Source organism: Varanus komodoensis, unplaced genomic scaffold (genome assembly GCF_004798865.1).
Source record: "Varanus komodoensis strain SLA01 unplaced genomic scaffold, ASM479886v1 scaffold11, whole genome shotgun sequence".
NCBI classification, from domain to species: Eukaryota; Metazoa; Chordata; class Lepidosauria; order Squamata; family Varanidae; genus Varanus; species Varanus komodoensis.
In genome coordinates, this window is record NW_025335317.1 from 7,085,140 (window position 1) to 7,098,725 (window position 13,586).

The 13,586-nt window shown below is 46.5% G+C and overlaps 1 protein-coding gene across 1 annotated transcript in view; it reads left to right on the forward strand.

Annotated features, from left to right (window-relative positions):
* The first annotated feature begins 8,155 nt into the window (after nt 1-8,155).
* SH2D4B (SH2 domain containing 4B) overlaps nt 8,156-13,586 on the forward strand; it is a 92,040-nt gene continuing 86,609 nt past the window's right edge. Inside the window, exon 1 of the mRNA XM_044420118.1 lies at nt 8,156-8,339. Coding sequence (XP_044276053.1) covers nt 8,156-8,339 — 184 coding nt within the window. The remainder of the gene's footprint in view (nt 8,340-13,586) is intronic.

Below are 13,586 nucleotides of genomic sequence, written 5' to 3' on the forward strand. Positions count from 1 at the left end.
TTTTCTTGGGACCCGTCCAAGTGTTTGCTGGAACGTGTCCCTGCCTCCACTGAACAATCACAGCAACACTTAAATAACTTCTATATGCTATTCAAAAGTCTTAGAGAACTGGGCAAGGCAATCTCATGAAAGCGAGACTTTCACACAGACAACAATCCCTTTGATTTATTATAGCCAGAGAGTTTATATAACATTTGGATCCCATTTTCATCTTGTTCTATTCTGTTCCAGTATCTAAAAATAAATAACCTCTTTCCAAAGGAGCTTTATGTATTGATGGAAGCATCTTCCTAGTGAAGCCTTGTCCACGTGGTCTGTACTAGGCTATTCAGTGCTGGCTTCAAAATCTGCAGCACATTAAGACTGCCCAATAGAAAGTTCGATCTTGTGTTACATTCGTCATGTGGATGATAATTATGCACGACCAGGCTGGATATTTTGAAGGTAGAACCTCCGAGTGCCTTTCTCCATCGACGGTTGATGGATGCGTCTTACAGCTCCTTTAGCAGGTCTCTTTTTCCTACGAGTTTTTGGGAAGGTCAGGAGGAAGAGCCAGCTGCTAAGGACAGTGGGACTAGTACTGGGACCAGAATGGTTGGGTGGTTCTCTGCTGGATTCTCAGTCTGGCATGAACGGGCCAAAAGGAATGTGAACCAGCTTGTAGCCCCAGGCCTACCCAACTCATATCAGAGCAACTTATGTGGGTCCCTCACAAAGCATCAATCAGGAAAACAAACAGATTTGCATAATATTTGCATATATGCCAATGTGGCACAGTGGTCAGAATGTCTGAGCAGGGCTCAGGAGAGCTAGGTTCTGATCCCCATTTGGTCATGGAGAGTGGATGTAAAAAATTAAACATGTCCATGTTGTATGTATAAAAGCCACTTTAGAAATATTTAGAATTTAATATAAATACGGCCCATCTCTTCCTGGTGTGGAAAGACTGTGTCCTGGGTTGTCTATGTCCTTGCCCGCTTTAGTCTTCTGTTCATGTACTAACTGTTGAAGGAAACAACAGTTTTTACTTTTTTAATCTTTACACTGGAATGGGACAAGACAGACCTTTGAATATAAGATGGACCTCAGCAAAAGAAGTCACATGAGCCCCCCCTGGCACCTTTCCAGGGAGATGCAATGGGAAGGGACCTTCCTGTAAAGAAGATACACCACCACAGCATCCCCATAGTTGGCCACCCAGCCTCTCCTTGGTCCTCCACTGAGTCCACCACCTTCTAAAGCCAACTGTCCTACAGTCAAATAGCTTGCACCATCATGACACTCTTCCCAAATCCTTCCCTCATTATTTGCACTCATTACTTTAGGTCTTACCTTCTGATGCAGAAGAAAACAATTTTGCCCCATCACATTGTGCTCCGCTACCTGAAGATGGCTACTATTTTGCTTTTCAATTGGAGCATAATGGACTTGTCAAAAGCCTTGCTGAAATCAAGATATTCCTTGTGTACCATTGCTCTGGCCTCCTAAGGCTAGTAGCACTATCAGAGAAGGCAGTAAGGATGTTCTGGCATGAAGTTTCTAAAAAATCCAGCTGGCTCTTTGCAATTGCAGCATTTTCCTCCCCTAAATGTTTGCAGACTGCTTAATAATTTGTTCTCAAACCTTTGCAGGTAACAATGCCAAGTTGACCAACTGGTAGTTGTCTGGATCTGCTGTTTTCTCCCATTTGAAGCTGGGGATGATTGCTCACTTCCAGTCCCATGATTCGCCCCCGTTCTCCAAGGATTTTTTAAAGACAGAGGTACTGCAATGATAGCTGCAAGTTTCTTTAGTACCATAAGATGGCATTTGTCATGCCCTGAGAACCTGAATTTATTTAGAGTGACAAGGCACTCCCACAGGAGAGCTGCCATTCCTTCTCCTTATTGTTTAATCTATTTTTGCTTGAGCAAACACAATTTCCCTTGAGGGAGAAGACTGTGGTCAAGTTACAGTTTTCCCTACCAAAGCCAGTTGGTTTTGTGCTCCTGGATGGTAATGAAAAGCAGCAGGAAAGCAAAGCTAAGGTGCTTGACTTGGCACCAGAAATCAGGATATTTATTTAAAATATCTAGAGCCCTCTTCTCACAACCACTGTCTCCAAGGCTGCGTACAATGTTTTAACTGCTGTGCAGAGCCACAGTTTTAATTCCACTTCTAAATGATGGAACGAGAGGAAGCAAAAATGCAGAAATGGTTTTAGTTGCAGCCCAAGTTCATTCTTCCCCTGCCCCTCCCCGGTTGCAAGCACAATCTAGTCTTGCCACTAGAGGGCAGCACAGACTTAACTATCTTCTGTGAAGGGGAAAAATGAAACTGAAAATGAAGGAATGAAAGAAACATCTATAATGAAGTGAGGGAGCGGGTAGAAACAGGGCTTAGGTAATTCAGTTTTAAAAAAAAGACAGTGGCATTTGTGTAACTCAGGCACAGGAAGGGTCTGTTTTGATGAATGCTCCTTGGCTTTTGTTATTCTTATTGACACTTCTGTATGTGGGAAGACAACCTCAAATACAACATTTACCACCCTCCACCATAGTAACCATGTGCCATGCCTGATAGCCACACCTCAGCTGTGTTTTATATTTTGCCTGGGTTTAACCTGCAATAAAACAGAAGCCTTTGCTGGGAAGATCTGGGCTTTTTGTGCTACCAGTTGGGGTGGCTCACGAGTTCCTTCCATCCAAGCCTGGGCAATTTGTCTCCTGGAGAAACAGGTCCAGCTGTATTATACTAAAGTGCATGCAAAATATGGCTGGTCATTTGAGGCCTCTGGGCCTGGTTGTGCAAATTTCCCCCAACACCTCTTTTCCACCTTTAGGGAACTCCATTCAGCTTGTCTGCCAAGAAACACCAGTGCAATGCAGGGGATCTGAGATCACATTTTTTTCACTGAGGATCCATTAATAAACTCAGCCGGACAGGGCTGACTCTTGGTATGTGGGAGGTGCTTTGGCACTCTGCTTCTCACAAATGCATTCTCCTCCTCACGTGCATATTTGGCAGGATGGGAAGAGGCATCCAGAGCTGCTGGGGGCCGAGCATTGTGGACATTGGTAGTCCTGAGCCTTGCAAGCATCACAAAGGGTACTCCTAGGATCGAGCCCTTTCGAAATCTATCCCCCCCCAGCCTCTGCAAGCTTCCTCTGGTCTCGCATGGTCTTGAGAAATGAGCTGAGCCAAGAGGAAGCCTGCAAACACTTGGTGAGCCCTCCCTGGTTGCACAGCCAGCAACCTTCCCCATCAGAAGCAGCGGCAGGATGCGGAAAAGGGGCCCTGTGAATGGGCTCGTGAGCTGCCATTCCTGGCGACCAACCCTCTTCTCCTCTTGCTGCTGGCAGTGACACAAAAGGGAAAGGGGCACTGCTGGCACGGCATTTGGGGATTGTTTCCTGGCGAGCACCCTGTGAAGGCTGGGCAGGCTTGCCAGCACCAGGACGGGCTGTGCAAAGTGGAGTGGAATCTGGGAAGCCAAGCCCAAGGGATCTAATGGATGCCCATCCCCAAACAGGTTCCTTGCACATCCCTAGATGCTTTAGATGGTGCCTCAAGGACAGCAACAGCCAGTGGGGTCAGTGACGACTCCATCCCTGAAGCTTCCCCTCAAAGGAGCTATCCATGGTGCTGAACTCCAATCCCAAAACAGCTTCACCACCATGCAGCCTCCTGGATTAAGGATGCATGAAGAGTGTGTTTCAGGGTGATGATCTGTTGGATTCCCGGGCTGGGCCCCTCAGACTCGGGTCTGCTTTGTTGCAGCCCCAAGCACAAGTTCTTGGCAAGCGCGCAGAGTTTTCCCACGGAGTTTGTCAGGAAGCGAGCCCCATGCGACTGCTGCTCCAGCAGCATTTTTCTTCCATGGCAGTCTTTGTGCTGTTTGTAATGAGAGGGGGTCCATGAATAATAGAGGGATGGATTCTGCCCATCTGGGGGAATCGTAGGCAGTTAAAACAGTGCCATGGGAGGTTTGAATGGCCAGAAAAATCAGATTCAAGAGAAGAACCTGAAAAATCAGATTCAAAGGAGAGAGAAAAATAAGGGGGTATTTCAAAGGTGGGCCCATGGGGAGTATCTACATTGGGCCCTACCAGGCCACTTGCAATTGCCCAAACATGCCACATGGTGGTGCTGACTCCACACATGGCACACTGAGCACCATTGGAAAGCTGCTGCTTACTGGACCCAGTAAAGATCGTTCATGCGATTTCTTTGTGCCTGAAGTATTTTCCAGAGGACCTGGGAAACCTTCAGTTTTTTGCAGTAGGTATGACTTGGCCCTCAGACAAGAGACACAGTGACCACAGGCATTGTTCAGCAGGCTCTTTAGGGTCTGGCTATAAAGTGGTAACCAGCCTAAGATCATACTCTCAGAACTGGCACTCAAGTCCAGCCCAAATTACTCTCCTCTGTTTGATCTGTTTTAACAGGGTTGCGCTAATATGGTTGAGGTCGTTCCATTTCACATGGAGGGATATCTGCATTTCAGTATTTTCCCACGTTCTTGCTAAAGATAATCACCTGCAAATCTTTAATGACCACTTTGAAATTCCTAAGCTTGCCTCAGGATTATATTTACAATGAACATCTATGTATTATTTTTACTGAGGAACTTATGGAATAGAAAATGTTCCACAGAAATATAGGCTGGGGGAGCTTCCACCCCATGTCACTGGCTATAACAACAAACAGAATGGCTGTGTGTGGAAGTGTTCTACTTCTGATAAGAGGAATAATGGGGCAAACAGCAGTGGGGGATCATTTTTGACTCCATGCCTTATGCTGCCTACAGCAGATATTTTGACTGATTTAGTGGTGGAGTCACTGTGCTCTCCAAAGAGTCTCATTTTGCTTAACTGGTTTCTTAGGATTTTGTGGGGGTTAATGGAAATGGGATTCTAAGTGGGAACTGCAGCAGTGCATGACCTTCCTTGGTCATGGTGGGCAACTTGTAGCCCTCCAGAAGTGTTGGCCTGCAAGCCCTTCAGCCCTAGCTAGTCTAGTTGATGGTGATCAGGAGCTGTAGCCAAAACATCTGCAGCACCTCAAGTTGCCTGGCACTGTTCTAAAGTGGAAGGATGGTTAGCTGGGACCTTGAACAGATCCTCTCTTTGCAGATCCACTGTGGTGTTTTGTCTTATTCCTACCGTGATGCATCGGGGGTGGAAATGGGGATCTGTCCCTGGGCTGTGAAGTCCATTTCCTCATCCCTGATGTGGTAAGCAAGGTATGAAAGAACACAGGGAAAGTCATGATGGATCAGACCAATCGTACATCTGGTCCAGCATTCCATTCACACCGTCCACAGGATCCTTCATGTAGGATGGGTGCAAGACCTTTTTATTTAAAAGTTATTTTAACTGTTAATTTATTATTATTGTATTTATAGATTTTAATATATAGCTGAGATGATACCAGTTTTTAAATTATTGATTGTATTTTTATGGATGTTGTGAGCCGCCCCGAGGCTTTGTTGCGATGGGGGCAGCATAGAAATGTTTTAAATAAATAAATAAATAAATAAATAAATAAATAAATAAATAAGGCCTCTGCCTTCCCAAGTTCCTCAGCCACTGGTGGATACAGGCATGGCATGTCTCCTTACGGAAGTAACACACAGCCAGCAAGGCTAGTAGCCACTGAAAGTCTCCTCCTGCATGAATTTCTCCAATCTCCTTTTAAAGCCACCCAAATTGGTGGGTATGAAGAAGTCCTTCCTTTTATCTGTCCAAGACCTCCAACCGATCAGCTTCACGGGATGACTCTTGCTCTCCACTTTCCCCACACCATGCATGATTCTGAACACCTCTACCATGGGTAGAGGTGCTTTGCAGGCCAGATTAGGGAGCTGCCCAGGATGAAGTCAGCCAGGGTGCTGGTGCTTCCCTGTGCCTATAACATGTGAACAGCACACGTAAACTCTTGAATTCGCTCTTTTCTTCTGCCAGCTCGGACTTTACATGTTTATTTTCCATTCAACAGCAAACACATGTTTGCGTAATGTGTTCAGTGCTCCCACAGCATTGTTAATGCTTCATTTGTCTCATATGTGTATGCGTGTTCTGCAAAGCTCATTGTTCCTTCCAACGTAATGATACTCCCTCTTCTTTCTTGATGGTCCTATTTTGGCTCCTTGTTGACGTTCACCACTGGAATTGGCCATTAGATGGAGTGAAGCGAAACCAAAATGCTTTTGCTGAGTGAAAAAGGACAACTCCCGAAAGACCTTGGACCTGTTCCAACCTAAAGGTTAAGATGTGGTTAATGTGTCACTCTACTGAGATGTGCATAGAGGAATCAGATTCAAGTTGTTCAATTATGTGGCTTGAGCTGATTGAGTTGAGGTTAACTAGTACAGCATTTTCAGTTCCTGGTGATCTGAATTTTCCAGCATCTGCTCCCCCCACCCCTCCACACACACCTTGCAATTGGACCATCTATAAAAGCTTTAAACAAACAAACAAACAAACAAACAGACTTACAGCTTTTGTCTGGAACAAATGTGGGCTTATAGGGTACTGCTTCAAGTGCTTCCAGTCTTTAGTTTCTACTCTGAGGCTGCCTTAAATGCAACACCCCATGGTCAAATCCTCCAGCCTCAGCCTGGTACTTTGTTGTTTCCCCACAACTCCTTACTTTCCCCCTTCTCCCATGCAGTCTGGACCACCTTCTTGGCAAGTGTTGCCAAGTCATAGAATAATAGAAAAGTGAAGTTGGAAGGGGCCACGAAGGCCATCAGGCCCAATCTCCTGCAGGACACCAGGTTACTCCACCCCACTCCGTCTGACAGAAACCCTTTGAATGAGAGCCCTCCAAAATGTCCTTCTGAGTGCAAGGCTGTGGCTTCCTTGATGGAGTCCATCTATCTCTTGTTTGGTCTTCCTCTTCTTCTTCTACCTTCAGCTTTTCCTGGTGGGATTGTCTTCTTCTTCAGGGAGTTTTGCCTTGTCAAGATGTGCCCAAAGGACGATCTCCTCTGTTTTGTCATTTTCACTTCAAGAGAAAGTTCTGGCTTGATGGTTGCTCCTCACCTGATGAAACGTTCTGGAGAAGTTGTTGCTCCCTATTTAATGACATCGTGAATGGCCATAACAACAGCATTGCCCAACGGAGGATTCTGGGGTTTTAATTCATTTGTTACACACATCCTAGACCTTTCAGATTGGATCAGCTGATGACTATTTACATGTAAATTATTTTAATAGAAACCCCAAACAGCTAACATGGCTGTTTTGCACAGAGAAGGAAAATGCCAGTAAACAGCAAAAAAGGTCATCATTTGCCTAAAAAGCCATCTCCTCTCTTTCCTTCTACCGCAGGATGGCAGGAGGGTTAACGCAGTGTGCTTGACCTGCCTAGGACAGACTTTTGCTTAATTAATATTAACAAGCTGCCTTAAGAGTTTTCTCCTGCCAGCTTTAGGCTGCCTTTTCCTTCCTTTTTGCAAGTCTGAATCACCAGGCTGGAAGTAAGCAAACATGACCCCGCACAAAGCTGGGTGGTGAGGTGTGCCCCAGGCCTGGCAGGAGGAAGTGCTCTGGGGCTAATGCGTAAGCGTGCGTTTCTTATCAGAGATCAGTTCCTAAAGGGCGCTGGAATGACATAGATACCGCTGGTGTAGTTGTTACTTGTAACCATGACATCATGGCTATAAAAATAAACTGGAGACACGCTTTCTCTACTCCACTTCAGGAGTATATCAGCAAGAACACCCTGTCACCATTATGAGAATTCCGAAACAGCGTGCCATAATCCCCTCTTCTTTTTGTTAATACGGAGCTTTTCCTAGCTATTGAAGCATCAGCTGTCAAGAATTACCTCTCCCATATTTTTGACCCATTTGCCTGCAACATCACCCAAGTGGTCCCTCCTATTTTTCAGGCCTTCATCCAGCTGCTCTCCTATTCCATGCTTCCTGCAAAACACCTGTTGATCGGTGATACAACAAGCTGCTATTTTTGTGGTCATTAAGGGAAAGCGATCGGAGCATGAATGAGAAGGCAGGCACTAAGAAGACGGATCGGGTCTTTTGCCTCAGATTGTTTTGAGAAGTGCTGAGGCTGTCATTTTGCTGGCTTTGACAGAACATCTACATTTTCCTTTTACAGTTGTGTCCTTTGGTGCGCGGCACTGGTGGAGCTTTGTTTACCAGTCTGTCATGCTGCAGCAAATTCTGCGGGATATGTACATTGATCCGGAGTTACTGGCCGAACTGAATGAAGAACAGAAACAAATCCTCTTCTACAAGATGAGGGAAGAGCAGGTCAGGAGGTGGAAGCAGAGAGAGGAGAAAAGTCAAGAAGAAGAAACTGTGCTGAAGAGAACTGCAAAACTCAAGCAGGGTAAGTTTTGGAAGCCTTTTGGGCATCACTGCTCACTTCTACAGGATTTGCTAATGTGCAAACTTCTGACTACATTCTTCATGTGGTTTACTTTGGTAACTGCTCCATAAATCCCAGAGGAGGTAGAAACTGGCTTGTCCTGGGCAGCCTTCAACGTAGGCTCCCTAATTTTAGGCCTAGGTCTCTGGCGAGTCACAGTGGCACTATTCCAAAGAATATGAGAATGGGAATTAAGGTGGCTGTAAGCAATTTCTCTTGGCTCACTGGCCTAACCGTGACTCCCTCCCTCCCACCACTTGAGTGTGATGCTAGTTATAAAACCAGGGGACCACAAACCGAGGTGGCTGCTGTGGAATGACCACATGACCCCTGCAATGCCAGGCTGGAGAGGTGCTGCAGTGGGGGTGGATGTGAGTCCCCTTCCCTTGCTTGAAAGGGGTCACAAATGCCGTGGCTTCATCCAGGACATGCCTAGGCATCCCCCCATGGACATGCTGTCTTCACCTTGCAGGAAATAGAGCACACGCTATGAAATTATCCAGTGCTTTAGAATTGTGGGGAAAGAAGCAGGGACAGGCAGGATAGGTGTGGTGATGAAGCTCAGAGGGGCATTTTGCAGGAAGGTGCTGGTAGGAGTGAGTCCCCGGCTGCCCAGGGGCTCTGATTTGCACTGAGGTTTGGGTGGCCATGGCAGAAAAGCGGAGATGGTCCTGGCCATGGTCGGCCACTGGGCCTGCTCCTGGCCCCCTTCCCTCCAACCCAGGTTCTAGTCACTCTGAAGCTCACTGGGTGACTTTGGTCCAGTCACCCTCAGGCTAGCCTACCTCACGGGGTTGTTGCTGCTGCTGCGAGGATAAACGGAGTGGAAAAAGGCTATGTAAGCCACCCTGGATTCCTTGCCAAAGGAAGAAGAAAGCAGGGTATAATTGCAATGTCATGACCATCTTTTCTGAGAAGATCTGTAGGAATTTTGCATGTTGCTCAGCTGGGGCCCTCTGCAGATTGCCAGGGTGGGGGCACGGTGTTAGCAGCACAGCTCTGCTCCGTGTACCAAAACAACATTAAAAGGATGAAGATTATCTTGTGCTGAGGAGGAAAGTATTGCACCCTAACACCGCGAAATGTAACTGCAACATTTTCATATAGTAATTTGTCACCCTTTTGACAGCTGCATTTCCATATATAAATTATACATTAAACTGATTCTGCTTTTTAGTGCACAGAATTGTTTTCCGGATAATTAATTTTCTGGTTTACAAAGAATGATGAAAAAGAGGAGAAAATGATCACAAGAAACTCCGCACTGCCTGTCTTTCTGTCTCTGGATCCACGCGGGTCACCTGAGCTCAATATTTTATGACAGTTTGCACCTTGATTTTTGCTGCAGGGGTGTTTTGCATGTGAAAAATCTCAGGAGAGAGTGACTAGAAAAAAGCCTTTATCCTGCAAAAAAGAAGAGGGTAATTTTAAAAAAAATCCCTGTAGTCAGCAAGAGGAACTCTGAACTGAGTCATTTCAGCGGAGGCCACAGTCTGATTGCCAAAGTCGCCAGAGGCAGGAATGGTTGGGCATTTGCTGAGAGCTTCAGGGGGCTGCTGGCAACAGATCTGCTTCCTCCTTCATCATCACAACCGGCTTGTTCCCACCATTCCCCCTGGCTCAAGCTTCAGGGATCGTGAGGAGGAGGAGGAGGAGTGGTGGAGGCCACAGCTAGATACTCGCTGGCTGTGCCTGCCAACAGCAAGGGATGGCTGGGATGAGGGCAGCGATAAGGACCGGCAGGAGCTGGTGGCAATGGGAGTGAAGAGTTGACTTGCGGGCGGCAGGATCCACCGATGGGACTTGCCTAGACCCTCCAGAACTTGGAGCTGGAAGGACTGCTATCTCAGCTCTGGGTTGCAGAGGAAGCCTCATGGTAATGTGGTGTAGTGGTTGGAGTAGGGGTAAGGAAATGTAGGTTCTGACCCTTCTTCAGCCAGGAAACTGACTTTCTGTATTCAGGTCAGTCACAGCTTTGTGAAGATCAGAGGTGGTGATGGGGTAGGGAGAACTGTGTGTATTTATTAATTTACCACTTATACTTTCTAGGCTATTCATGCTTTCCCAAAAGGCTTGCAAAACCAACAAAACCACACAGTACAAAAGTAAAAAATGCAGCAATAATAAGTGCCAGCACATTCGAGCCAGCCCAGTAAATGGTCAAATGAGAACTCCTTGGGGGATACAAATCAAATTTGAAATATCTCAGATATCTTGGTGACTACCAAGAGGCTTTGGAAGGTCACAGGGGTCATGCCTTTAATTATTTTATGATGTGTATCAGAGCCATTGCAGAGGAAGATTCACCGACAGGATGTTCAAGGGCACCTCTCTCCTAGTGCTTGTCCGTATGGCAGATTTTAGCCCATTTCATACATATTTAATTGTCCCAGCAATTAATCTAGGTATCTTGGGAACTGTAGTTTATTGGACTGGAGATCTCTCATGAGGTTGAGAAAGTAAATTTATGACTGAGTTGAATTTTGATTTGGGAATTCCAGAAATGTTTCTCTCACAGTGCAATCCTAGGTATGTTTACTCAGAAGTAAGTCCCATTACATCCAGTGGTGTAGTTGTTAAGAGTGTTGGGACTCAGGTGATCTGGGTTGCAGTCCCCATGGGTGACTTTGGGCCAGTCACAAACTCTCAGCCTCATAGGGGTGTTGTTGTGAGGAGAAAATGAAGAGGGAGAAAACACAGGAACAGAGTGAGTCAGAAGGGGGTTCCTGGGCCATCTAGTCTGACCCCCAGCTCCAGCCAGCTCCACTCATGCCATGCCTACCATGTGCATGTCCAGCCTATCCTTAAACACCCTCACTGATGGGGCTTCAGCCACCTCCCATGGAAGCCCATTCCACACCCTCGGGGTCCTAACCCTCAGGAAGTACTTCCTGGCATCCACCCGGAATCTTGGTTCCCTGAGCTTTGCTCCATTGGAATGTGTCCTGCCCTCCACTGCAGGGGAAAAAAGATCATGACCCACCTCTGTGTGGCAACCCCTCACGTGCCTGTACTTTGCTAACAGGTCCCCTCTGAGTGTCCCCCCCTCAAGGCCGAAAAGATCCCCTCATTCTCTCCTCATATGGCTCCCCCTGCAATCCAGCCACCATCCCAGCGGCCCTTTGCTGCACTGATTCCAACTGTGTAAGTTTCCTTGGGTTCCTTCCTGGAGAAATTAATTTCAAAGCCTTGAATTTAGAACAGTTGAGCAGGGCTGTCCAGGACCAGGCATTTTGGAGGACTTTCATTCATAAAGCTGAAGATGACTTGATGGTGCACAACAACATACATGTAATGCAGTGTGGAGATACTAATGATAATGATGAAGGGACTTAATCCCAAAAAACCCTGCTCCATGCTGTGCTGGAGTTTCTCAAGCACACCCGCCTCATCTCAGCTCATAACCTTGAGCCTAACACGGGGCGGTTGCTCATCAAGATAATTTTTTCTGCTCTCAAAAGAATGTCGTTGATGAGAGCACAATGCATGCCTCAATCAAGCAAGCTTCAACAACGAGCGATCGAATCTTGTTGCTGGGCCGGGGCAGGGCGAGGTGGGGCGGTGAGAGCTCACGGAGAGGCACTGGCTGTATTTACTTTCTTCCAAGCTTGGCACTGCCACGTCACGGACACAGAACATTGCACAAAGTGCAAACAGCCTTCACCCAGCCCTGAAGAAGAGGGGCTTCAGTTCACTGTACAGAATAACCAACAGTGCCTGGGTGCTTTCCGAGTGCTACTGACAGGAGACAGCCGAGCCCTTGATGGCAGTGGTAGGAATGGGCCCACAGTTCTTTTAGGGTGATAGCTCAAAGCTGCAACACAGAGCACAGAACCTAGTGATGCTAGCCTGGTGAAGGCAGAAGGCAGACCAATTAGCCAAGATGTTTTTCATGCTAGGCCACTCCAATGTCTTTGTGCTGCCTGCCAATGAAAGCCCCTGGGTGCGCAGTCCTGGACTGCTTCCAGTCGTCTTTCAGAAGCCATGTCTCCAAACTGGGACCCCAGTATAAGGCATGTGTGTGCTTGGGCAATCTGCCTACTCGAGCTAGAACTTCCAGTTTCTTTCTCCTATCCATGAAACTAGAGTAACTTTACTCCTTGCTCCTTGGGTTCTGTCTTTTGTAAATGCTGCTTTTTACCTAAAAGCTAAAAGATTAAGTGAGATCTGGAGTAACTTATGCATCTTTCCTTGGGGTTTTCTACCATCAGGACACTGCAGATAATTTGCAGTTTTGAATGGGAGCTTAGGTAATGATCCACAGACATTTCGGAGTTTGCAAGAAAGCATCCATGTGCTTTCTTTGCTCTGCATTTGACATAATGAATGGATGTATTTAGGGTGGCTGCTTAGGCACATCAGGAGAAGAGGAAACACACCTCAGCTAAAAAGAGGGTAAGCGATCTGGGAAATGTTGGAAGATACCTGGATGCAAATGTGGGAGGAGTGTAACTGATGTGTCATACTCAGAACATCTCACCATAGTGGAAAGAACCAGAAAAAAGAAAACAAATGCATCGATACAAAGTGGGGAATATGTGGCTCAACAGAACAGGAAAAAAAAATATCTCAGAGTAATTGTGGACAGTAGGCTAAACATGAGCCAACAATGCAATGCAGCCGCCAAAAGGACAAATGATATTTTGGGGTGCATTAACAGAAGTATTACTTCCAAATCATGAGAAGTAGTAGTTCCTCTATAGTCCTTACTAGTCAGACCTCACTTGGAATACTGTGTCAAGTTCTGGGCACCAAGTTTAAGAAAGATGCAAGAAAATTAGAAAGGGTTCAGACGAGGGCAACAAAAATGATCCAAGTTTTGGAAACACTACCCTATAAGGAAAGACTGAGAGAACCGGGCATGTTCAGCCATGAGAAGAGAAGACTGAGGGGGACATGATCTCCCTCTATAAGTACCTCAAAGGGTGTCACAAAGAGGAAGGTCAAGATCTATTCTTGCTGATGCCAGAGTATAGGACACGGAATAATCAGCTCAAGTTGCGACAACCCAGATTCAGGCTGGACATCAGGAAGAGCTTCCTCACTGTCAGAGCAATACGACAGTGGAACCAGGTGCCTGAAGAGGTGGTGGGCTCTCCCACACTGGAGACATTCAGGAAGAAACTGGACAGCCATCTGAGTGGGATGGTGTGACTTGGTGTCCTGCAACAGCAGGGGGTGAACTTGATGGCCTTCATGGCCCCTTCC